This window comes from Gracilinanus agilis, chromosome 3, assembly GCF_016433145.1.
Source record: "Gracilinanus agilis isolate LMUSP501 chromosome 3, AgileGrace, whole genome shotgun sequence".
In the NCBI taxonomy this organism is placed as follows: Eukaryota; Metazoa; Chordata; class Mammalia; order Didelphimorphia; family Didelphidae; genus Gracilinanus; species Gracilinanus agilis.
In genome coordinates, this window is record NC_058132.1 from 77,990,648 (window position 1) to 78,018,033 (window position 27,386).

The window sequence follows — 27,386 nt, forward strand, 5'->3', positions numbered from 1 at the left end:
TGGCTTCACAGTGAGAGCTGTCCAAAAGTGGAGTGGGTTACCCCAGAAGATAAGAACTGACATTTATGGAAAGTTTTAAACTTTTGCTAAGTACAGGCTTCTGTTCACATTCATTTTGCAAACTTTAACTTACAGCTTTATAAAAGAAATTGTGTATATTTTTGTATATAAAATAACATATTTTATATTTATTTTTAAGATTTATTTTAAATTATATTAAAATTTATAAAAGATAAAATGCATTAGTTTTCAAACTTTTTCTGCATTATCTGCTGCCTTTTGTGTGTCCTCTGTGGTTGCTATGAAACTCCCCAAAATTCCCACTTAATTTCTTATGTGGATCCATGATATATCACAACTGTGATGTGGAAAGTTGAGATGTGGAATGTACATTGTCTGCAGAAGTGAAGCTTCATAACAAATCTGTGCTGTAGATACTACAAATATTATTATTGTAAATGGAGTCTTAAAGAGGTCAAGGGACTTGCCCAATGAGATAATTTAGGTGAAATTCTTTGAAAATCATAATGGCCCATATGGATGTTAGGGATGATGATGACAACGATGATGGTGATCCTTCATCAATGGAGTCTTTCCAAAGATGCTAAGCTGGATGACTAGCTCGGGGTTGGATTTATGGTGGAAAAGTAGCTATTTAGTTACAGGTTGGACTGGAAAACCTGTGAGGCCTCTTTTTGCTATAATTCTTTTTTTCTACAGATTCCTAATCACCACATAGCACAACACAACAAAATGATGGTGTTATCAAATCTCAGTAATAACATTAATGGTGGCCTTTAGATTAAGCATTATCTATCAAGGCCAGACCAATATCCAAGACGTTTATGTAACCCCTCTATGAAAACTGCTGAGGGGTGACTCAGTGAATTGAGAGCCAGGAATTGGAGATGGGGAGGTGTCCTGGGTTCAAATCTGGCCTTAGACACTTCCTAGCTGGGTGACCCTGGGCAAGTTACTTAACCCCCACTACCTAGCCCTCACTGTTCTTAGTCTTGAATTCAATATACAGTATTGATTCTAAGAAGGTAAAGGTTAAAATAAATAACTGCTGAGTGGTTTGCTGATGACATTACAGGGCTTCCACATTCACACACTAATGATGAGAATATCATTTTCATCTGCAGGTTTCAACATATTTGTGGAAATTTGCTTATGCAGCTTATTTTGGGACTTCCTTTGGAAACGGTTCACAAGGGTCGTCGAGTGGGGCTGGTGTACCTGTCAGGAGTGATTGCAGGTTAGTATTCTGGGGACAGACACATACTCAATGGTATGATTGATTGATTGATTGATTGCTCCATCCAGGGTGGACAGAGTTAAATAACTAATTAACCAATGCCACATAGTTGGGCCCATGAATGGGCTGATTTTTCCTTCATATCTAGCTTGTATAAAACTCCCAAGTTCAGTCTATAATTACATTCCCAGAGAATATTAATACAATTGATGAAGTCAGAGAGCAAGTGGATAAAAATGAAACTTTAAAAAAATGAAATGAGATAAAAAATCCTTTTGTAAGCAAATATACTTTAACATGGTAATTCTCTTTGTTCATGTATATAACTATTTTCTTGTCCTTTCAAAGAGATCTTTCGGGGATTGTGTTAGTGTGTTAAGCTAGATCTCTTACTCTACCTTCTTCTCATCCCTCTACTTTCACTCTCTCTTATATTTTCTTGACAACCACTCCTTTAAATATTTAGTTCAACCAAAACCCTAATTTTCCCTTTTACAGGATGTGGCCTTAATTTGGATTAATATGACATTTATTTATTTTTTTAAACCCATACCCTCCTAGTTTACCTAGTTAGTACCAATTCTAGGTATTGGTTTCAAGGCAGAAGAACAGTAAGGGCTAGGAAATTGGGGTTAAATAACTTGCCCAGAGTCACACAGCTAGGAAGTGTCTGATTTGAACCCAGGACCTTTTGTTTCCAGGCCTGTATTTTTATCCACCTTAGCCACCTATCTGCCCCAAATATGACATTTATTAAGCAATCGCTCTGCACCTAACATTGTGCTAGATGTTTTAGGGGATACAGAAATGACAAGACATGGTTTTGCCCACAGAGAGTTCCGGAAATAGAATGAATGTATCTGGAACCATTAGAAAAATCTCAAAGGGCTTCATTGTGTGGTAGTGTTTAATAACTCCCGTAGAAGCTTGGGAGAGGGATAACTCAAGGTGGAGAGAAATAGGAGGAGGCAGGATTGATGCTTGGACTTTCACTAGGGGAGAAGAGAGAGACCAGTATGTGTAAAGGCGTGACCATGAAAATGAGCATGGGAAGTTGAGAGGAAGATGAAGTCATCTTCCACCAGTGACTGCTGGGAGAAGGCTGGAAGGCAGCAGCTTTAGGGGTTTCTAAAAAGAGAGCTAGAGTCATGAGGTTCTAATTCTTACTTAACCTGCCAGCCTCAGTTTCCTCATTTGTCAAATGAGACCAATAACTGTTGTTAGAAAAGTTCTTTGTAAATCTTAAAGCCCTATAGACATGGACATGATTAAATAAGGCTGGATTGTACGAATGGACTCCCTTTTTCTTTTTTTTTGGACCAGCAGATCAATTTGAATTTGATGTCACCGATTAAAGGGTAAGTCATAGAAGCTGAGCAAGAAATGACATGGGGAAAAAAGCAGAGGTCAAGAGAGAGAACAGAGTATGTAGATAAAAGTATATCAGAATATAGATATACCATGGTGGTTAGTTAGCTTGAAGAGCCCTGTCTTGAGAGGTTAGAACTTTCTTTTAGGTAGTGCTTCTATTTAATATCAAAGATTGGAAAAAATAAATCTGGAGCCTTTTGTTGGTGCTTTACAGTATCAGCGAATAGCCAGAACATTTTGAATTTCTACTCTGTCTTATAGGAGTTTGGTTCTTGGTTAAATTAATTTATTAAACATTTATTAAGTATGGTGTGCCCAGCATTGTGTTAGGGGAGATAGAAAGAAAAATAAGACTGGGTCCTTGCCTTCATGTGGTCTGCAGTCAGGTAGAGGAGGGGATATGACACATATTCTCAAGAATCACAATAATGAACATAGAGGATTTGACATCAAGGACCTGGGTTCAAATGCTGATACTGCCATTTATTATCTGTAGCCTTTAGCAAATCATGTAATCTCTTTGGGTTTGTTTTCTAGATGATCCTTGATTCTATATTTATTGTTCTTTTTAAAATAACTTTTACATTGAAAAGGGTTAAATTTTGGGGGTAGGAGTTTGAACAAAAGTCAGGAGAGCAGTTTCTTAAACACAAAACAGTTTATTATTAGGAAAGTATGGATAGGAAATAGAAAGGAGGAAGGTGAGAGAAATCTTATGGTAGTTTATAACTATCCCTAAAATCCCAATCCTAACTGAAAATTTCTAAAAAACTCAAAATCTATCTGCTTTCAAGGACAGTATCTTCTGCTGGAGTCAGGCTCCAGTCTAACTTTTTTTACTCTATTTAATAATTTACCCATTATCTATCTACCTATCTACCCAAGATAATCAATAATCAATAAGGCTGTTAAGGCCTTAAATCCATTTCTCTGACTCCAACAGTTCCAGAAAGAGTGAGCCACACACTCCTCTCCCCAGAAGACCCAGAGACCAAAAGTCCCTTTCCAACTGCCAGCTGTAACTGACTCTCAGCCACACCTTTCTAACTCACCAACTGACAGTTTGCACAGCAGGGGGGCTCTGACTCAGAAATCTTTTTGCTTCCTTGCCTCTTAAATAGAAAAAGGGAGAAATTAAGGAAAAATTCTCTTAACATATCCCCCCTGAGATCCATTGGGAGGCCAGTCTCCCCAATGGATCTTTCAACTAAAACTATCTTATATTCTATATAATAAACAGGGAGAAATAAAGAGAAAAAGAAAGAAAGCAAACAATTCTTGCAACACGCAAGTCTCAAATAATATACAATTCTGCGGGAGTAAAAGACTCCCACAGGTCCAGGAAAATTTTGGTGGTGGGACAATGTTGGTGACATGATTGAAACAAATGAGAGTAATCAGGTTTCAGTCACAGCCAGGCATCATAAATATTGCTTTGGTCAGCTTTTGGGCTGTGTTTATTTTATACGCTTTGAGATCACACATAAAGTTGGCATGGAAATCCATTCTCAACATTCATCTTTTCTTAGAGACAATGTGTTAGGTGTGTTTGACGTATCTCTTGGGCTACAGTAGTGGGAAAGTACAGGCTTTTTCATGAGAGACAATTTCTCCATATTTCATTCATTGTTCTTTTATGTATACTGTACTGAATCAGGGAGGGGGGAAACTTGGAGACTATTTTGGCCTATTTTTGCAGGCACCTGTGTATGGGAACTTAAGTTAGGGTTTTAAAACCTTTAACATTAACTCACTTTTTGCTGGTTTGTTGTGAAGTGATTTCTAGGGGAATTTCTGTATTACTGCATGTAAAGGTGGGAATTTCCTAGGAGTTTGTACAGGGCCTCTAAGAGCTCTAATAATAGCCTATATTGTTCCTCTATATGCTCCTGGGGCTGAATAGAGATATTGATTACAATAATTCCAATAAAGGGGAATGTTAGTGAGGAAAGAGTCACATAGAGGAATCTGAGTGGAATCCCCATCCTTCTGTTACCTTCTGTGCAGGTTCAGAGTTGATGCAAGGTTATGTGAATGTCATGAACTTTGATGGCTTCCCACACAGTTCCAAATATTTACAGTTACAGAATCACAAAATTCATACTATATCCTACATAAATAAAACCTATTCTTATTATAATCTATAGAAATAAGAACCTATAGATATTGATTTGAATAAACCTTATGGTTACTATGCACAAAAAATTATATAATAAAATTAAACAAGAACTTTATATATCTCTAAAAATAAACAAGAACCTTATATACACATTAATAAACACCTTATATTCCTCCATGAGGTGGATCTAATATTCCTCCTGAGGTGGATGTTGATCAACATTTATAACACTTTACCATTTACATATCAATTATTTTAATTTTTTCTATAAAAGTATATATCTATAACTTTTTCTATAATCCTATAAAAGTATATTAATAATAATTATTTCTATATAGAACTACTAAATCCTATAACATAACATGTATAATAAATAATACAACATAATAAAATATTATTATTATTATTCCTGTTGACTCCTTAGGAGCATAGGGCCGCAACCATCTCACGCCAGCGGACTCTGTTCTGGGCAACTTCCCCCAGCTGGGCCCATGTCATTCCAACTGTTTTTGTTTCATTTTCGGCAGATCTTCGCCAGGTCTGTTTTGGTCTTCCGACTTTCCTCCTCCCTGAAGGGTTCCAGCACAATGCTTGTCTGGCTACGTTGTCTTCCGGTTTTCGTAGCGTATGTCCTATCCATCTCCACTTACGTTTCTTTATGTCCTGACTAATGGGATACTGGATTGTTCTTTCCCAGAGACTAGCATTGGAGATCTTTTCAGGCCATCTGATGTTCAAGATGTAGCGTAGACATCTATTAACAAAGACCTGGAGTTTATTGGTGTTAGCGCTTGTCACTCTCCAGCTTTCTGATCCATATAGGAGGTTGGCCTTTACATTGGTATTGAAGATTCGGAGCTTAGTGACGAGGGACAGTGCTTTGGAGATCCAGACAGACTGCAGGGTGTTAAATGCCTGTCTGGCTTTGTTGATTCAGTTTCTGATGTCCTCATCTGCTCCGCCGTCCTTACTGACTATGCTACCCAAATAGGTAAAGTGGTAAGATTTAATAGGTAAGCATATAATTTACATAATAAAATATCATAACATAAATTATATGCTTACCTATTAAATCTTACTCTTCAATTTTAAAATTAAACCTTTATGTAAAAGAAAATAAACCCTTTTTATTGAACAGCAAAATATAAGTTCAGGAGTTCTATGTCTTTGAAAATAATGTCTTTGTAGTCTTCTTCTTGATGTGTGCAGTTAATCTTTTTCAAGTCTTTGAAAATAATGTCCAGTGTCTTTGTAGTCTTCTTCTTGATGCATGTAATTAATCTTCTTTGAAGGCAGGTACTCTTTTCACATGCAAACAATGGATCCACATTGTCCTCTCTTCTATCTTGATTGCTATAGGGGCTATCGAAAGTGCATTAAATGGATCTTGCCAGGCTGGTTGCATTGCTCTTGTTAGCTGAAAGTTCTTTATATAAACTGTATCTCCAGGATTTAAATCAAGAAAAGTCTATAGGTCCAGCTTGCACTACAGCTTTTGATTCATGTAGTTCTTTTATTTTGGTTTGTAGATCTCTTATATATGTAGCAATAGTTGTATCTCCTCCCAGCAATGAATATATACCAGATTAAATGGTTTTGCATGCATAGGTGGATGACCAAACAGTATCTCAAATGGTAAGATATGTAGGTCTCTCCTTGGTCTACTTCATAAGTAGAACAATGCTAACAGTAGAGCATCGGGTCATTTCAAATGAGTTTCAGTACATAATTTTCCTACCATTGTCTTTAATTTCCTGTTCATTCTCTCTATTTGTCCTGAGCTCTGTCGGTGGTATGGCACATGAAATTTTGGTGTTATACCTAGGCAAGAATATATTGGTGATAAAACCAAATCTGTAAAATGTATTCTCCCATCTGAATCAATTCTTGCTGGTAAACCAAATCTAAGTATAATTTCTTTTAATAATATTGTGGCTATAAACACTGCCATTGCTCATGTTGTTGGAAATGCCTCCAGCCATCTGGTCTACTATCACTAAACAAAATTTGTAACATCCAGCTTTTGGCATTCTATAAAGTCAATTTGTAGATGTCCAAACGGTGTGTAGGTTAATGGATGTCCCCCAAATGCTTTTCCTTGAAAGCTATTCTGGTTATATGCTTGGCAAGTTGCATAAGCTACACATGCTTTTGAGGTGATGCCAAGGACTATCCATACTTTACTGAATCTACAATGCTCTTTTTCCCCAAAATGACCATTTTTATGAATTGATTGGTAGATTTGTTGATAAAAATGTTCTCAGAAGTATTGGTTTACCTTCTGATGCCACCCATACACCATTAACTTGTTTAGCCTTAAATTTTTGTTTTCATTTCTTAACCTCTTTCTCATTATATGCAAAAGGACAAATCTGCTTCATTTATAATAGTTAAATTTAAATTTATCAATTCAGGGCCTTCTATGGCAGTGAGTTTTGCAGCAACATCAGCCCTGTGGTTTCCTTTCAAAACTGGGTCAGTTCCACCTGTGTGGGCAGAGCAATGTACAACTGCCAGTGATTCAGGTAGTTGTAAAGTTGCAAAGAACTTCAGTGATAATTTTAGCATTCGCGATGGTTTTGCCTGCTGATGTTAAAAAAACCTCTTGGTAGCCAGAGTACCCACAGTGTGATATATTCCAAAGGCATACTTTGAATCTGTATAGACTGTTGCTTTTTTTGGTCTCTTGCAATCATATAGGCTTGTTTCAATGTACCTTGTGTGCTTAGATTTGATGGAAGCAAAGCTGACCACAGGGTTGCAAATTCTGTGACTACAAGTGCTCCAGTGTAATGCATATCATTTCTCATAAAGGAAGAACCATCTGTAAACAAAATTGGACCTGCATTTTCTAACAGAGTGTCTAGGAGATTTTCATGAGGCTTTTCTACCACAGATACTAATGATTTGCAACTATGTAATGGTTCTCCTGAGATTGGTAAATCTGGAAGCAATGCAGCAGGATGGTAAATCTGGAAGCAATGCAGCAGGGTTAAGTGTTGGGCAGTGTTTTAAAGTGATGTTTTCATTGCCTAATAAAGTTATTTCATATCTTGTAAGCCATTGGTCTGAGAATGCCTATATTCTATGTCTTAGTAATAATGCTTCTACTTCATGTGGGCACATTACTGTTATTGGACACCCCAACACTAAATCTGCAGACTTTGTTACCAGCAAAGCTGTTGCAGCAACACCTCTGAGGCATGGGGGTGCACCAGCAGTTATTGGGTCTAATTGAACTGAATAATATGCCGTTGGGACCTTGAACAGGTCCTAAAACTTATGTTAACAAACCTGAGGCTACTCCTTTTTGTTCATGCACATGAAGAGTGAATGGTTTCTTATAATCTGAGATGCCTAGAGCAGGTGCAGATAAAATTGCCTGCTTTAATTTAGTAAGTGCTGTTCTCTCTTCTTTGGATTAAAAGTTGGTACTTCTCTTAAAGGGAATAAGCTAGGGTTTGTATCTTCTTTTTGGGGGGTTTTATTTTTAGCAGCCTTGGTATGGGAGAATTAGAAACAGTAAGAGAGTTAGTTTGAGTCAAGTGAGAGATAGTTTTAGTCAAATGTGAGATACTATCTTTAACTTTAGAGATAGTTTCAGTTTGGTGGGCAATAGTTTTTAGTCAATTGAGAAATGCAGTCTTCAAGATATACAACTCTAGTCTCCATTAATCTCTCTTTCAGTTGTCTCTTTTTCTTAGTAAGAATAAAACTGAATACTTGATACAGATGGTACCCTTGAAACGATGCAGACAGCATAAATACTCCCATAAGTGGTACTAACCAAAGACAATACAACACTGTGAGATTTAACATCTCAGTGAAGGTCCCAGGTATTGGGAGTTGTTTGAGGTAACTTGGCACCACCTTCTTCACTATCCGTACCATGATATCAAGCCACCATGGTTACACTCCTATCCTTTTCCTAATATTGGAAAGAATAGAAGATCAATAGATTAATCAAACTCTTAGCTGGCTCGCCAGGTTGCAAAGGGTTAAATTTTTGGGTAGGAACAAAAGTCCAGGAGAGCAGTTTCTTAAACACACAACACTTAGTTTATTATTAGGAAAGTACAGATAGGAAATAGAAAGAAGGAAGGTGAGAGAAATCTTATAGTATAGTAGCTTATAACTATACCCAAAATCCCAATCCTAACTGAAATTTCTAAAAAAACCTAAATCTATCTGCTTTCGAGGGTAGTGCCTTCTGTTGGATCCAGGCTCTGGCCTAACTTTTCTACTCTGATTATCTAATAATTTACCCACTATATATCTACCTATCTACCCAAGATAATCAATAATCAATAAGGCTGTTAAGGCCTTAAATCCATTTCTCAGTCTCCAACTGTCAGTTAGAAAACTCATAGTCCCCAAGAGAGTGAGTCACACACTCCTCTCCCCAGGGGACCCAGAGACAAAAAGCCCTTTCCAACTGACTAACTCTCAACCACACCCTTCTGTCACCAACTGACAGTTTGCACAGCAGGGGGGCTCTTACTCAGAAATCTTTTTGCTCCCGCCTCTTAAATAGAAAAAGGGAGAAATTAAGAAAAACTCTCTTAACAACATTCTGTCTAAGTATCAGTTCTAAGATGGAAGAGTGGCAAGGGTCAGACAATCAGGGTTAAGTGACTTGCTCTCAAGGTCACAGAGTTAGGTGTGAACCTATCACCCAATTCCTTATTTTATAAATACATGATAAAACCTGATTTTTAATATATCTGAAGATTTCATTTCAACTTGGGCCTGTGAATGAGTAAATCAAGGAAGTGACTTTTGAGTTGGGTAGAGATGGGCAGATGGACATTCTCTGTGTAGAGAACAATGTGAACCAAAGCATGGAATTGGGCAAAGTGTTCAATAGGTAGCTAAGAATCTGAGTTCAAATCTGACCTCTACCACCCCTTAGCTGGGGGATCCTGGGCAAATCACTTAATCCCACTTGTCTAGCCCTTATGGCTCTTCCACCTTGGAATCAATCCTTCATGTGGATTATAAGACAGAAGGTAATATTTTTATTTAACTGAATAATTTTAAATAAAATAAATTTTTAAAAATTAGGTAGGGGGGATCCCCAAGGAATGACTGGAATGTAGAAAGCAAGGCCAATGAGGTAGGACTGTGGAGGGAGAGGTAGATTAGGAATAGAACTTGGTTTAACCATGGAACTTTCCAAGATGGAGAAGCCTTCAAAAACTTTTTGGGCAAAGAAATGAGTGACAAGGTCTCAGGGCTGTGCCTGAGGAAGATTTCTTTGGTAGCAGGGGAAGCATGAAGTCAGAAAGGGGGAAGCAGGGAGGTGGAGAGACTCGTAAGGACCACAATACAACAGAATAGGCTTTGTTTGGTGCTTTCATTTCTGATATGTCTCATTCTTTGCCTTTCTTTCATTTCTGTAGGATCTCTTGGAAGTTCAGTCTGGGACCCTTTCCAAGCTCTAGTTGGGGCTTCAGGAGGAGTCTATGCTCTCACAGGAGGTTATTTTATGAATGTTTTAGTGGTAAGAACCCTCTTTGGGAATGGAGAATACCCACTAGTAGATTTTTTTGTTTGCTTGTTTACTGGGATTTGTTCCATTATCATCATAATTCACTGAACATACAGATTGAGCTGTAGTGTTATACAAGTGGCCAAGGGTGGTTTCTAAACAGGGCCAAATCCTGAATAGAAAGCAACTAGCCATGTTTTAAAAAATACAATCAGAACGGCAGCAAGGTGTTGCAGTGGATAGAGAAGCCAGGTCTGGAGATGGGAATGGGAAGTCTTGGGTTCAAATCTAGACTCAGATACTTCCTAGCCATATGATCCTGGGCAAGTTACTCAACCTCAATCGTCTACACCTTACTGCTCTTCTGCCTTGGAACCTATGCTTAGTTTAGATTTAGATTCTAAGATGGAAAAGATTTTAAAAAACACACAATGCCATCCAAGGGGAAAACGGGATTATTATCAAATCCCTTCCAAATATGGAACTCTATTAGAACAAAAGGACATTTCCTTTTTTTCCCCTTTTATTTATTTATTAAAAAATAGTTTTCCACGTTTACATGATTCATTTTCTTTCCCTCCCCACTCCCAGAGGTGACAAACAATTCCACTGTGTTATACAAATGTTATCACTTAAAACCTATTTCCATATTATTCATTTCTGCTATAGAGCAATTTTTAAGGCCTACACCCTAAGTCACACACCCATATATACATGTGATAAGTGATGTCATATGTTTTGCTTTTCCTACTCTCATAGTTCTTTTTCTTAATGTGAATGACATTCTTTTACATACCTTCAGGAGTGTCTTGGCTTGTTGCATTGCTACTAGTAGCAAAGATCATTACATTAGATTTTTCCACAATGTTTTACTTTCTCTGTACAATGTTCTTCTGGTTCTTCTCATTGAGATTCTCCCAGTTCATATAAAAATCCTCCAGATCATTGATCCTTACAACACAATAGTATTCCATCATCATCACATACCACAATTTGTTCAGCCATTCCCCAATTGAGGGACACCTGCTCATTTCCAATTTTTTGCCAACACAAAGAGTGAGGCTATCAATATTTTTGTACACGTATTTTCTCCTATTATCTCTTTGGGGTACAAACCCAGCAGTGGTATTGCTAGATCAAAAGGCAGGCAGTCTTTTCCAAATTGCCTTCCAGAATGGCTTTTTAATTCACAACACTACCAGCAATGCATGAGTGTCCCGATTTTGCCCCATCTCCTCCAACATTTATTATTTTCCTTTACTGTCATATTGGCCAATCTGCTAGGAGTAAGGTGGTACTTCAGCATTGTTTTTATTTGCATTTCTCTAATTGTGAGATATTTAGAGCACTTTTTCATGTGCTTATTGATAGTTTTGATTTCTTTATCTGAAAACTGCCTATTCATGTCCCTTGACCATGTGTCAGTTGGGGAATGGCTTGATTTTTTTGTACAATTGACTTAGCTCCTTATAAATTTGAGAAATGAGACCTCTGTCAGAGGTATTTGTTATAAATTTTTTCTTCCAATTTGTTGCTTCCCTTCTAATTTTGGTTGTATTGGTTTTGTTTATACAGAAACTTTTTAATTTAATATAATCAAAATTATTCATTTTATATTTTGTAGTGTTCTCTATCTCCTGCTTGGTCTTAAATTCCTTCCTTTCTATAGATCTAACAGATATGCTATTCTGTGTTCACCTAATTTGTTTATGATTTCCCTCTTTATATTTAAGTTATTTACCCACTCTGAGTTAATCTTGGTATAGAGCAGGGGTTGGCAACGAATGGCTCTCGAGCCATATCTGGCTCTTTTGAGGGCCAGATATGGCTCTTTCTGCAGGAGCCATAAAGTCAATTGTTTTTTTCAGGCTGATACAGGAGCGTGCTCTGTGAGCACTGTATGGCTCTCACGAAATTACATTTTAAAAAATGTGGCGTTTATGGCTCTCACGGCCAAAAAGGTTGCTGACCCCTGGTATAGAGTGTAAGATGTTCATCTAAGCCTAATTTCTCCCAAACTATTTTCCAATTCTCCCATCAGTTTTTGTTAAATAGTGGGTTCTTGTCCCAAAAGTCTGGGATCTTTGAGTTTATCAAACACTATCTTGATACTACTATTTACTCCAAGTCTATTCCATTGATCCTTCTGTTCCTTAGCCAGTACCATACAGTTTTTTTTTTAAACCCTTACCTTCCGTCTTAGAGTCAATACTGTGTATTGGCTCCAAGGCAGAAGAGTGGGGGTCAAGTGACTTGCTTGCCCAGGGTCACACAACTGGGAAGTGTCTGAGGCCAGATTTGAACCTAGGACCTCTCTAGGCCTGGCTCTCAATCCACTGAGTTACCCAGCTGCCCCAGTACCATACAGTTTTGATGATCCCTGCTTTATAGTATAGTTTGAGATCTGGTAAAGCTAGGCCTCCATTCTTCATATTTTTTTTTCATTATTTCCCTTGATATACTTGATCTTTTGTTCTTCCAGATGAACTTTGTAATAATTTAGGTAGGATTGTCATTTTTATTGTTAGCTCATCCTACCCATGAGCAATTGATGTTTTTTCTAATTGTTTAGATCTCGTTTTATTTGTGTTCATATAATTCCTGTGTTTGTCTTGGCAAGTAGATTCCCAGGTATTTTATCTTGTCTAGGGTAATTTTATTTATTTTTTTTTACAATTTTTTTTAATTTTTTTTATTTTAAACCCTTAACTTCTGTGTATTGACTTATAGGTGGAAGAGTGGTAAGGGTGGGCAATGGGGGTCAAGTGACTTGCCCAGGGTCACATAGCTGGGAAGTGTCTGAGGCTGGATTTGAACCTAGGACCTCCTGTCTCTAGGCCTGGCTCTCAATCCACTGAGCAACCCAGCTGCCCCCGTCTAGGGTAATTTTAAATGGAGTTTTTCTTCCTAACTCTTGCCTGCTGGGTTTTGTTGGAAACATATAGGAATGCTGATTTATGTGGGTTTATTTTGTACCCTGCAACTTTGCTATAAAGTCATTGATTTGTTTCTACTAGTTTTTTAGTTTATTTTCTTGGATTTTCTAGGTATACATCATGTCATCTGCAAAGAGTGATAGTTTAGTTTACTCATTGCCTACTTTGATCCCTTCAATTCCTTTTTCTTCTCTAATTGCTACTGCTAGCATTTCTAGTACAATATTAAATAGTAGTGGTAATAATGAGCAACCTTGCTTAACTCCTGATCTTATTTGGAAAGCATCTAACTTATCCCCATTGCAGATGATATTTGCTAATAGTTTTGCATAAATACTGTTTATTATTTTGAGGAAGGGTCCTTCTATTCCTATACTTTATAGTGTTTTCAATAGGAATGAGTGTAATGTTTTGTCAAAGGTTTTTTCTGCATCTATTGAGATAATCATGTGATTTCTATTAATTTATTGTTGATATGTTATGCGGATAGTTTTCCTAATGTTAAATCATCCTTGCATTCCTGGTATAAATAACACTTGGTCATAGTGAATAATTCTTGTGATAACCTGTTGTAGCCTTTTAGCTAATATTTTATTTAATATTTTTCCATCTTTGTTCATTAAGGATATTGGCCTATAGTTTTCCTTCTCTGTTTTTGGTCTTCTTGGCTTGGGAATCAGTACCATATTTGTATCAAAAAGAATGTAGTAAGACTTTTTCATTGACTATTTTGTCAAATAGTTTGTAGAGTATTGGAATTAATTGATCTTTATTTTTTATTTATTTTTTTAAACCTTTACCTTTTGTCTTGGAATCAATACTGTGTATTGGTTCCAAGGCAGAACAGTGGTAAGGGCTAGGCAATATGGGGGTCAAGTAACTTGCCCAGGGTCATACAGCTAGGAAGTGTCAGAGGCCAGATTTGAACCTAGGATCTCCCATCTCTGGGCCTGGCTCTCAATCCCCTGAGCTACCTCGCTGCCCCCTAATTGATCTTTAAATGTTTAATAGAATTCACTTGTGAATTCATTTGAAACCTGGTGATTTTTTCTTAGGGAGTTCTTTGATGGCTTGTTCAATTTCTTTTTCTGATATAGGATTATTTAAATATTCTATTTCCTCTTATGTCAATCTAGGTAATATATATTTTTGTAAATATTCATCCACTTCACATAGATTACCATATTTATTGCCATGTAATTGAGCAAAATAATTCTTAATGATTACCTTAATTTCGTCTTCATTAGAGGTGAGATCACATTTTTCATTCATGGTACTGCCAATTTGGTTCTCTCCTTTCTTTTTCTTAATTAGATTAACCAATACTTTATCTATTCTATTTGTTTTTTTTTTCTTCAAAATACCAGCTCCTGGTCTTTATTTATTAGTTTAATAGTTCTTTTACTTTCAATTTTATTAATTTCTTCTTTGATTTTTAGGATTTCCAATTTGGTTTTTATCTCAGGGTTTTTAATTTGTTCTTTTTCTAGTTGCACTCCCAATTTGTTAATGTCTTCTTTCTCTTTTTAGTTAATATGGGCACTCAGGGATATAAATTTTTTCCTGAATACTTCTTCTGTAGTATCCCAAAAATTTTGATATGTTGTTTTCCTCATTGTCATTCTCTTCAATGAAATCATGAATTGTTTCTATGATCTGTTCTTTAACCAACCAGTTTTAATTTCAAATTAATTTTTTATTTGCCTCTCCATTTACCTTTACTAATTATAACTTTTATTGCATTATGATCTCAAAAAGTTGCATTTATTATTTCTGCTTTTCTGCATTTGTTTGCAATGTTTTTATACCCTAGTACATGGTCAATCTTTTACATGGTCAATCTTTGTGAATGTACCATATGTTGCTGAAAAGGTTTATTCCTTTTTATCTATCCCTGTTTACTTTTCTTCATATAGTTATTAACTCTAATTTTTCCAATATTTCATTCACATCTCTTCTTTCTTTATTTTTTGGTTTGATTTATCTTGATCTGATAGCGCAGGGGTTGGCAACGTATGGCTCTCGAGCCATATCTGGCTCTTTAGAGGGCCAGATATGTTCTTTCTGCAGGAGCCATAAAGTCAATTTTTTTTCAGGTGCTGTTACAGGAGCACGCACTGTTACAGGAGCGTGCACTGTGAGCACTATAAGGCTCTCACGAAATTACATTTTAAAAAATATGGCGTTTATGGCTGTCACGGCCAAAAAGGTTGCTGACCTCTGTGAATAGAGGAAGGTTGAGGTCTCCCACTATAGTATAGTTTTACTATCTATTTCTTCTTTAAGCTCCAATGGTTTCTCCTTTAAAAATCTGGATGCTATACCATTTAGTGCATACATGTTGAGTACTGATATTTCTTCATTGTCTATACTGTCTTTTTTATCAGGATGTAATTACCTTCCTTATCTCTTTTAATCAGATTTGTTTTTACTTTGGCTTTGTCAGATATCATGAATGCAATTCCTGTCTTCTTTTCCTCAGTTGATGTCCAATAAATGCTGCTCCAGCCTCTTACCTTTAACCCTGTGTGTGTCTACCTACCTCATGTGTGTTTCTTGTAGACAACATATGGTATGATTTTGGTTTTTAATCCACTCTGCAATCTGCTTCTGTTTTATGGGTGAGTTCATCCCATTCACATTCAGAGTTATGATTACCATCTGTGCATTCCCCATCATTTTGATTTCCTCTTTTAGTCCTGCCCTTTCTTCTTTCACTATTTCCTTCTATACCAGTGTTTTGATTTTAATCAATTCCCATTTTCCCCACCCTTATTTTGCTTTCCTTTTCACTCCTTCCCTTCTTATTCTTCTCTTCAAGGTTCAAGAGCTACTATCCTACCTACTTATTGTTAGAATGGGCAAATCAATCCCTTCATTTCTTAAACTTCCCATCCTTCCCTCTGCAGTGTGAATATCCATGTAGTATGAATAATAATATATGTATATATATGTATTTGGTTGGACTAAACAGAAATAATGGATGGTACAGTACTTTTCCCCCCATAAAATTCTAGAGAAACATAGGTAATATTAAAGTTAAATAATAATTAATAAGTTAAAACCATGTTTTATGTCAATTATGAGGGAAGAATTGAATTGAGATGTATTCTGATCATATTTAGTAGCTTTTACTTTTGTCCTTTTCTCTTGGCAAGAATTTTAAAAACATGGTTCCTTTGTTTGGACTTTTCAGACTATTGCTCATCTTGCTCATTGGTAAGTATTTTATTTTTGTGGCTATTTGACTTTTTAGTTTTAAATTTTCAATGGTACTAAACCACCTAGTAAAAAAAACAAACTGAGTGTGTAACTGAGGTATGCTGATATGGGATGCTATAGTGCATTTTTACCACCTACTCCAAATAGCAAAGCACAAATGATGGGTGTGTTAAGTAGGAGAAAAACTTAACATGCTTTCCTGGTATTATTTTACTATGAATAATAGTTATTTCTTTAAACCTTTAATTTTCACTATTAAAGTAGATAATTCTTTTAGGAGAGGAACCTTTTGATCCTTTGGAAAAAATAAAGCCCTAAAAATACAACTTGGCACCTTTTTCACCTTACCATATCACATCATCCCTATCACTGCATCCTGAATCTTAGGTTGGAATAAAAGATCCTTCCTTACCCAGGTAACTAGGTGCTATAATAGAGAAACCGCTAAACCTGGAGTCAGGAATATCTGAGTTCTAAAATAGCCTCTGGGGGCAGCTGGATGGGTGGCTCAGTGTATTGAGAACCAGGCCTATAGACAAGAGGTCCTAGGTTCAAATCTGGCCTCAGACACTTCCTAGTTTTGTGACCCTGGACAAGTCACTTTTACCTCTAATTGCCTAGCTCTTACCATTCTTCTTCCTTGGAACCGATACACAATATTGATTCTAAGACAGAAGGTAAGGGTTTTGTAAAAATGCCAATCATTATTATTATTGTAAATGCATAAAAGAAATGTAGACCCAGTGCTAGGTCTGAAGGGGGAAGGTCATTACTATTAGGTAAGTGAAGAAGGTAGAATTTGATTTGGAATGGGAAGGATGGGATGGAATTGAACAGAATGGGAGTAGAAGGACACTTCAGGCAAAAGGAATGGTATGATTAAAAGCTCAGGGACATACAGAACCTAGTTTATGCTTAGAAGACAGATTTTTGACAGAGGTTCATGGTGTTGTTCATTAATTTTAGAAGAGTCCCAATGATATCATGGGGTGAGAGTGTCATAGGCTTTTAGAGGTGGAAGGGACCTTGGAGATCAGCCAGTCCAATACCCTTCCAGAGAGGTGGTGTGGCATAGGGGGTAAGTGAATGGCAGGGTGTGGGATTTGAACTCAAGTCATCTGATTGGAATCCAGTCCTCTTTCCAGTTCCCTTCCATGGATCGTGCTGGCCTCAGCACAGAATGAATGGATGGGAAAGTTCTCTATGAAGTAATATCATAAACCTAAACCAGACTGCCTAATGGCAATTTCCATATTGTACCCTTTCATCCTTTATCACCAGAAAACAATGAAAAATATGGCTCCAGGATTAGATCGTGCTGAAAGTATAATGAAAATAGATCCCTGATGAACCATGCCTCCCCATGTTTTCTGTTCCTTGAACCCCTTTCAACCACAAAAAATATGTTGTGACTTCCCAGAACCCAGAGTAATTTAATATGATACTAATAATATTGACTACTTAAGGCACCACTAAAGAAGTTAGAGTGACACAGTTGAACTCTTGTGAATCATTAAATGAGAATCACTGCCCTAGAGGGATAGGTTTTGGAGGGGCGGCTCAGTGGTACAGGCTTGGAATCAGGAAGATCTGAATTCAAATCCAACCTCAGCTACTTATAAGCTAGGTAATCCTGGGCAATTCACTTAACCCAATTTGCCTTAAAAAACAAAACTAACAAACAAAAAAACCAGATAGGTTTTGGATTGGAGAAGGGTGGTGAAGGTTTTGATTGAAGGAATAACAGGGTTAAAGAATCTGTCATTGGTTCTATAAGAAGTAACCATAGGGCTGCAAACTCTCTCTGGAGATAATTTGAGAGATTGTGCTCTAGGGGAAAGTGTGCTGCACTTGGTGCCAGGAGACCAGGCTTTGAATACTGCTCATATTTCTGACAACCCTGGGCAAGTTGATTTTTCCTTGCTAGGCTTTACTTTCTTCTTTTGTAAAAGGTAGATATGATGATACTTATACTATCTACCCCAACAGGGTTCTTGTGGAGAAATGTCCTGTAAATCTTAAAATCCCCCAGAAATATACATATGTATTACTATTATATGATACCTCTTTCCAAAGTTAGAAGAGAGAGGAAGAAGGAGTGCATTACAAAAAAATACATTTAGCTTCTTGTTAGGGAGAATCCATCAAAACTCAGGACTTAAACATATATCTTTGGATGGTACAGGAATGGATTTCATTTATCCGTAGTTTCCCCCTCCCAATATGGGCCTAGCTTAAATAATAAACTGACTGTATCTGTGTAGAATTTTATTTTATTTTTTAAACCCCCTTTCCTTCTGTCTTAGAATCAATGTTTTAGAATATGTATTGGTTCTAAGGCAGAAGAGTGGTAAGGGCTAGACAGAATTAAAAAAAAAAATCAGAAATAATCTCTTCCCAAGATATTTTTCATCTTTTTTTTAAGCAACCACAGAAGAGAATAGTTGTTGCTTTGTAACAGTTGTTTCTACAGATAGGTCAGAGACTAAGCTTTTTGTGACCTTATACATCTTTTCCATCACTGCCTCAACCAACGGTGTGTGGATGCAACTGAGTATAATTAGGCAGGTATGTGGCCCTATTTAGGTCAGGGCAGGATAAGCCAGTGAGTTCTGGCTTTGGGGTCAGAGCACATGGGTCTAAATTCCAGCTCTGCTCCTTCCTACATATGTGATCCATCTAGGTAAGGAAAGTCACCATCTTCCTCTGAACATCTTTCTTTATCTCTAAAATGAGAGAGGAGTTGATCCATTTCATCAATAAGAATCCTTTCCAGCTCCAGTTGCTACTATTCCAGATCTTTCTATAGAACAATTTTATTTTATCTTATTTATTTATTTTTATCAATTACAAGTGATAACTATGGAGCAATTTTAAATATGAAAATTTATCTTCCTCATTTTTTAACTTCCCATGACCCTGTCCCTCAAAGTACATGTAACATATTCTTGATTTTACCACAGATGTACTCTTTTTTTTTTCTTTTTTTTTTTTTAAACCCTTAACTTCTGTGTATTCCTTGGTGGAAGAGTAGTAAGGGTGGGCAATGGGGGTCAAGTGACTTGCCCAGGGTCACACAGCTGGGAAGTGTCTGAGGCCAGATTTGAACCTAGGACCTCCCGTCTCTAGGCCTGACTCTCAATCCACTGAGCTACCCAGCTGCCCCCCACAGATGTACTCTTGGAAAAAGCAGCCCACAAATTTTTATTAGGTCAATCACTTTTTTAAAGATATATTTTTTATTGAGGACATTGCGGTCAATAGAAAGACTCAAATACACATACATAACCTATGTTGAATTGCTTACCCTCTCAGGGATGGGGGAGAACGAAGGAAGGAGGGAGATAATTAAGGACTCAAAATTTTTAAAAATGAATGTTAAAAACTGTTTTTGCATGTAATTGGAAAAAACAAAATGTTATTAAACAAGAATCAAATAAATGAAATTAAGGGGCAAATCCTACCCATAAACCCTTAATGTTTAAAAGCAGAACCAAAAGAACCAAGCAGCAGGTGGATATGATATTTTTCCCTCAAGTTCATTAGCTTTCGTCCTGCTTTCCTACTTTCTTAATTTAGTCACAATTTAATTAGTAGGGAGAGAATTAAATTCCTTTTATAAGTCACTCAATATTTATAGATAATAGAATTTTGCAGAAATTTCAGTCTAGACTTCATTTACAGAGTAGAGAAAACTGAACCATAACTGGGTAATGCCTTGCCCAGACAGATTAGTGGTAAAGCTTGGACTAGAACTCAATTCCTTGGACTCAGCCTAAATTACACTGTTATCTATTCCTTCCTCTCTTCAAAAATTTCCCTTAAAAGTCAGAATCCCTAGTTTTCTATGTATACAGTAGGTACTCAGACCTTTTTTTTTAATAGTAACAAATGAGGCTTGATATACAATTTCTCTTTTTGATTTTCTGAAGCAATAGGAAGTTCTTAAAGATTGTCTATTATGATAGAAAAAAGGCATAACCAACACTAGACATGGAAAAGGAAATTCCAGGATCAAATCCCAGATTTGCTATTTTTATATTCTGGGTAACTTTGGGAAAGTCCCTCCATCCCCAAGTCTCTGGCTTTAGATTCTTCCATTGTAAAATAAATAAAGAGATCAGACAAAATAATCAGATCTTTTCAGCCCCTACCATGATGAATCTATGAGCCCATACCAGAGATCCTGTCCTCTAGGAGCTCACCAACTAGTTGTGGCGTCGAGACCAACACACATAAGCAGTTAGCAAAATGAAAAGACAATTGCTGTGGAAATTTAGAGAATAAGAGTTCAGTATGGTCTGAAGTAGTCAGGGAAGTCTTCATGGGGGAAGTGGGCTAAGAGTTGAAAGCTGATTGAGCAGAGGCATAATTGTGTTGGATTTTAGTTTTCTCATTTGTTGAATGAGAAGAGTCAGACACATGTTTAAATTCCCTTCTGCTAAAAAATCCCCTGCTTTTATGGTAGTGTAGGATCAGACTAGGGGCAGGTAGATAGCACAGTGGATAGAATACTGGGTTTCAAATCAGGAAAACTCATATTCATGAGTTCAAATCTGGCCTCAGACACTTCCTAGCTATGTGACCCTGGTTAAGTCACTTAATGCTATTTGCCTCAATTTCTTCATCTATGAAATGAACTGGAAAAGGAAATGGCAAATTATTCCAGTATTTTTGCCAAGAAAACTTAAAAAGGGTCAATACAGACTCTGAAAAATGAATCACAACAAAAACTGTTCAGACAAAGAGGGCAAAGGAGTACAGATGTGATGGCGTTGGTGATATTTCTCTGTGAATGCCATCTTCCATGTTGAGGGAAAAATGATTTTGTTAATTGGTGTCAAGGGTTTAATTATTAATGTTGAGAATTACTATGGGAACAAGGACAACTGTTGCAAAGGAGAGAATGATTTTGTTTGGTGATGAAATTAGGAGCCACATATTCCTTTGAATGGAAATTAATATTTTAAAAACATTCAACAAAATTAATGTTTATTAAAACATTTCTATTTCCTTGGGAAATAAATTCGTCATCTAGTTAAACTGTGGATTTTTGGCACTTTCATATGATTCCTTTTTTTTTTTTTTAAACCCTTACCTTCTGTCTTGGAGTCAATAACTGTGTATTGGCTCCAAGGCAGAAGAGTGGTAAGGGTAGGCAAATAGGGGTCAAGTGACTTGCCCAGGGTCACACAGCTGGGAAGTGTCTGAGGCCAGATTTGAGCATAGAACCTCCTGTCTCTAGGCCTGGCTCTCAATCCACTGAGCTACCCAGCTGCCCCTTTCATATGCTTTCTTATGCAAAAAAAAAATTTTTTTAAAGGCAGAATTTTTGTCAAGAGGCTTCTAGAAGTTAGCCCTTACTCTTTGTGCTTAAATCTAGTCTCAGATACTTCTTAGCTGTGTTGTGATCCTGTGGATGAGTTGTCTGGTACATAATAAACACTATATAAACATTAGCTATTATTGTTATTAATAAGTGGCAGGGCTGTCAGAGAAGCAATTCTCACCTTCTAGCCATCTGCGTTCTGAAGATGCTGGAGTCAAAAAACTAACAACACAGAAAAAAGTGACTTTATATTTTTGCCAATGGACGTTCAGATTTTGTTTTGTTGTTGATCAGTTTCATTTGAGTCCAGTCTGACTTTTTGTGACCCCATTTGGTGTTTTCTTGGCAAATATACTACTAGAATGCTTTGCTATTTCCTTCTCCAGCTCATTTTACATATGAGGAAACTAAGGCAAATGGGATTAAAATGACTTGCCCAGGGTCACACAGCTAGTAAGAGATGGAGGCCAGATTTGAACTCAAGAAGATGAATCTTCCTGACATTAGGCCTGGTACTCTGTTCACTTTGGTACCTAGTTGTTCTGGATCTTGACATTGGCAAAACATGTCCCTTTAGATTAATATATGGAACTATTTTCCTTTGAGCATAAAAAAAACAAACAAAAAAACCATTCCAAAGTCTGCCACGGGGGTGGGAGAGACCACTGCTTTTATTCATTAGTAAAAAGTAGTGACTTAAGAAAACAATTCTGTTCAAGAGGGGCTCTACCCAACCTTGTGCATTCCTTGTTACACTTGGGCTGAGTATTTCTGAATAAGCTGGATCCCTTGGAGATGGGGAAGTACCAACATTGCAGAAACTCATAGGATATTATAATAAATCAAGAATAATTAAGAAATGCAGAAAATATTTGAATTCAATTTCCTTGAGAAATGTACGTTTTAATGGTTTTTGGACAAAATTGGCTGTATCTTTTATTTCTGAAGTATGGAGGTTCTTAGATTCTGTCTGTACCATCTTCCTCTCTTCTCCTCCTCTATTTCCCTGTCCCCTAACTCACAACATAAATAACTATTGAGCATATTTTAAAAGTAATTAGTGGGTGGGGAGCAGCTAGGTGGCTCAGTGAATAGAGAACTAGATTAGACCTGGAGACAGGAAAGTCCTGGGTTCAAATTTGGCTTCAAACATTTCCTAGCTGTGTGACCCTGGGCAAGTCAGTTAACCCCAACTGCCTACCCCTTAGCATTCTTTTTTTTTTTTTTTTAACCCTTGTACTTTGGTGTATTGTCTCATAGGTGGAAGATTGGTAAGGGTGGGCAATGGGGGTCAAGTGACTTGCCCAGGGTCACACAGCTGGGAAGTGGCTGAGGCCGGGTTTGAACCCTTAGCATTCTTCTGCCCTGGAACTCATACTTAGTATTGATTTTAAGACAGAAAGTAAGGGTTTTGTTTTTTTTTTTTAATTTAAAAAATTTTATCTTTATTTTATTCCAATAACAAATTTACACATCAGTTTTCCAAAGTTTTATGATTTGTGTTGTCTCCCTCTCCTCCTCCATCCCCAATCCCAGAGCTGACAAGCAATCCCATTGTGTTATACAAGGTAAGGATTTTTTAAAAAGTAATTAAAGGGCTATTAGTAGACTTATAGCCTCAAGATTACTAGAAAAGAAATAAACAGATTTTTCAGTTTGGGGAGAAATGATCTTTACAAAGGCAAGTCTTTTAAAATAAGAGCCTTACATTTTTCACAATTTTTTTTTAATTGGGATCTCAAATCTTGCTATCTGTATGTCTGGGAGAAAAATAAATTACAGACAAAGATTTAGGCAGAAGGGCTAAATAGCCTCTTCAGAGGCAGGAGCAAATGAGGAGCAGCCTCTTTGAGGAGCAGAAAAAGGCACTTGTGGATACATAAGCACAGAAGGAGAGAGAACCAGGAAATAAAAGGATTCAAGCCAAGTTACTAAAAAAATTAGGATATTCAAAGTGGCAAAGCCAGTTGGAGGGAGGGACTCTGTCCTATGACAAAGTAATCAGGGTGTTTTCTTTCCAATACTTTGGCAATGAGAAGAAGTTCCCAGAGTGCCCATCTACTTCCCTAGGGCATCACCTTATATATATGGTTGGTTTCTATTTAATTAGCAAGGGTACTTTGTATTCTAAGGGTCTGTTGAAAGACCAGAGGATACTTAAAATAACCACATGGCCATATTTCATTTTAGATACAACATCTGGTATTCCATATCTAGGTTGATTGTAATGACAGGAAGGAGAATCCTAGCACTGCTGACCTCTGTTTTAATTTAATGACTGTAACATTGATAAAATACTTAAATTTAGGTATCAATGACATAGCAACTGGATAGATGAGATATTCCTTGGGTTTTCCCCAAGACCAGGCCCATCCTTTTTATCTGTTGGGACAACAATGATCCCTAAAATAGACATGGGGGGGGGGGGGAGGCAGCTGGTGGCTCAGTGGATTAAGAGCCAGGCCTAGAGATGGGAGGTCCTGGATTCAAATCTGCCCTCCGGTACTTCCTAGCTGTGTGACCCTGGGCAAGTCACTTAACCCCCATTGCCTAGCTCTTACAATACTTGGTATTGATTCCAAGGAGGAAGGTAAGGGTTTAAAAAATAAAATAAAATAAAATAGATGTGGGATATATAAAGACAGATGTGAATTGTTAATGCTGCATTTTACCAACTCTTCTTGGGTGCCAGTGCCAGAATTTATCTTGGTCCTGGGCTCCTAAAATAGAGAATTTGTCTGTTGGTTCTCAATCTTTCAGATTCCCAAGTCTTAGCTTCTGAGATGCCACTGGGAAATGAAGTCCTATTCTGTGGACAATGTTGTTTCTGTTGGGATAGTGCTGGCACTTAAGAGAGAACAAAGAACGTTTGGGGGATTATTTGGCTAATATTATGTGGGCTTTCATGGCTTCACCAGCCTATTTTTCCTTCTAGTTGTATTTGACATGGGATTCGCCCTCTACAGAAAATTCATTAGCCCTGAAAGTGGGCCTGCGGTGAGTTCTCTTTATTATTGTTGATAAATAGCTTACCTAATCTTGGCTTCTACCTAGTGCTTTATCTCCCAGATTAGAAGATTTAAAGGTGGATAGGAAGGGGGGGAGGGACAATGCCAGATGAAGCTACCAGGAGGCTTATGGATCACAATTTTCAAACATTTTGATCCCAGCAAGTTCATATTGCTTGAAGATATTTATTGTCTATTGCAAAGCCCCAAAGATTAGGCTCAGCTCCCACCATTCCCCTAAGCCACAAAATGACCACAGGTTTCACAGATACAAATGATAGGGGGTCAGCACTGTTTCCAATTGGAACATTTGACAAATTTTAAGTAAAATCTGTCATTTGGTATAATAGTTGGGATGGTTATTACAGCTAGAGGAGAGGGGAGCTTTTCTATGTTCTGTACCCTTCAGGATTCTATTCTGAAAATATGGTCTAGTGGAAAGAAAAAAGTACCTGTATTTGAATCTCAGTTCTGTTACTTTTCATTTGTGTCCTAGGGCATGTCTTCTCTGGGCCCATTTTTCTTTTCTGTAAAATGAGGGCATTGATAGCAGGCAGCTGGATGGCTCAGTAGATTGAGAGCTAGGCCTAGAGATGGGAGGTCCTAGGTTCAAATTTGGTCTCAGACACTTCCTAACTGTGACCCTGGGCAAGTCACTTAATTCCCTAACCCTTATTGTTCTTCTGCCTTGGAACCAATACATGGTACTGATTCTAAGACAGAAGGTAAGGGTTTAAAAAATAAAAATGAGGGAGTTGGGTCAGATGACCTTTAAAAAGGTCCCTTTTATCTCCAAAATCCATGTTCATATTTGTTATGACCACACTTATTACAAGAGATTGATTTTGTGTAAGAATATCTTGGTTAGCTAGTGTTTTAACCAATAAAATGACTGGTCATTGGCTGTCTTGACCCCAAATCCTGAAGAACCTCAAGGCAGACCTATGAGTAGAACTCATTTTTTAGGAACTCAACATTCAGTCCCTCCCTGAACATTCCAAGCTATTTCTAACTAATAAATAGCTAATTAGGAGGTGGTCCATCAAACCCTGAGCCCTTCTCTAAACTCAATGGGTAATGGTTGTCACAGTTCTCAAATACAAAGGAAAAGAATCATTCAAATATTCCTATTTGTCAGAATTTCTGAAAGGAACACATTCCTAAGGACAAAGAAAATGCAAAAAATATGTAGACTGGATGGTGCCTGAGGTCCAAGCCTTAATTTAGCCCTGAAATATAAGAATTAATACTGTATGCATTCAAGGACTAGTTACCATCTTGGAGAGGTGGGTGGGGGGACAGAAAGGGAAGAAAGGAGAAAATCTGACTTTTAAAATGTCAGAAAAAAATTATTTCTACATGTAACTAAAATAAAATAAACTTAAAAAGTTTAAAAATCCAACCAAATAAAAAGGAATATAGTATATGAAAAAAATTTCTCACACAATAATTTTGGCTCTGCTCTATTTAGCCTGCCAAAACTTGAATAAACAATCTCCAATCTACTGAAAAATGGTCTTTGAAGAAAACCAGTATTATAGATGTCTTTACAACATTTTTCTTCTGTATGTATGTGTGGTTATATCCCTGTGACAGAGAAACACAACACTTTATTAATGCAGGGTTAGCTCATATAAATTCTTGGGTCTTGGGCTCTTGGTTGGACTTAAAAGTGAGGCTGGGGGGGGGGAGGGAGGGTGGAGTAGCTGGGTGGCTCAGTGGATTGAGAGCCAGGCCTATTGACAAGGAGGTCCCAGGTTCAAATCTGACCTCAGACACTTCTTAGTTGTCTGACCCTGGGCAAGTCACTTAACTACCATTGCCTACCTTTACCTCTCTTCTGCCTTGGAGCCAATACACAGTATTGATTCTAAAATGGAAGGAAAGGGTTTTTAAAAAAAAGTGATGCTAATAATCCGGGATTCAGAGAAAATGGCTGCTTCTCTGCAGCAATGCCTCCTGGACAATGGGCCAAAGTGACATTAGTGGTCTGGGTGCAAGAGGCTCCTGTGCCCACCCAGCTATCTGGGTTTCTCTAGAATGCTTGTCTGTTCTTGGTTCCCCATGATTAGGACCACAAATAATACAGAATGTAAGTTTCTTCGCTTATTTCTACTATTTTTTTCCTCCCAAGATATCCATTGTAGCTCACGTTGCTGGTGGCGTGACTGGGATGACTGTAGGTTTCTCTGTGTTTAGCTGCTTTCAGAGGGAGCTGCTGAAAGACTCGACGTTTCACCTCGCAAGCACTATTTATTTTGTTTATGTTTTATCTGCTGTGTGTTTCAACATCTTTTTGTCACCGGCAAACTGAACTGCCCCTAAAATAATCCAATAAACAAGCCAAAACACCTGTGGGAACACGGAGGCACCTCAGAGGGCAAAGAGGAGGCATCCCATTGACTGTTTACTTTGTATCTTTCACACTGCTTGCTCAGTGGGAGAATCTCCTGCAAACCAGGGTGAGGTACTGTATACATTTACAGCAATAAAGTATGATGATCAACAGTAAATGGCTTAACTTGTGTATTACAACTGTCATCCATGAGGCAAGCATCCAGGACTGCCCTCCCCCCCCCCCAAGGAAGAAACAGATGGAGTCCCGAGGCCCACTGAAGCATGCCGTTCTGCCCTCCATGAACTTTTCTCCAG

The 27,386-nt window shown here is 37.4% G+C and overlaps 1 protein-coding gene across 1 annotated transcript in view; it reads left to right on the forward strand.

Annotated features, from left to right (window-relative positions):
* RHBDL2 (rhomboid like 2) overlaps positions 1-27,048 on the forward strand; it is a 37,884-nt gene extending 10,836 nt beyond the window's left edge. Inside the window, exons 3-7 of the mRNA XM_044671471.1 lie at positions 1,146-1,258; positions 10,151-10,251; positions 16,334-16,394; positions 24,662-24,723; positions 26,869-27,048. Of these exons, the coding sequence (XP_044527406.1) occupies positions 1,146-1,258; positions 10,151-10,251; positions 16,334-16,394; positions 24,662-24,723; positions 26,869-27,048 (517 nt within the window). The remainder of the gene's footprint in view (positions 1-1,145; positions 1,259-10,150; positions 10,252-16,333; positions 16,395-24,661; positions 24,724-26,868) is intronic.
* Positions 27,049-27,386: the final 338 nt, after the last annotated feature.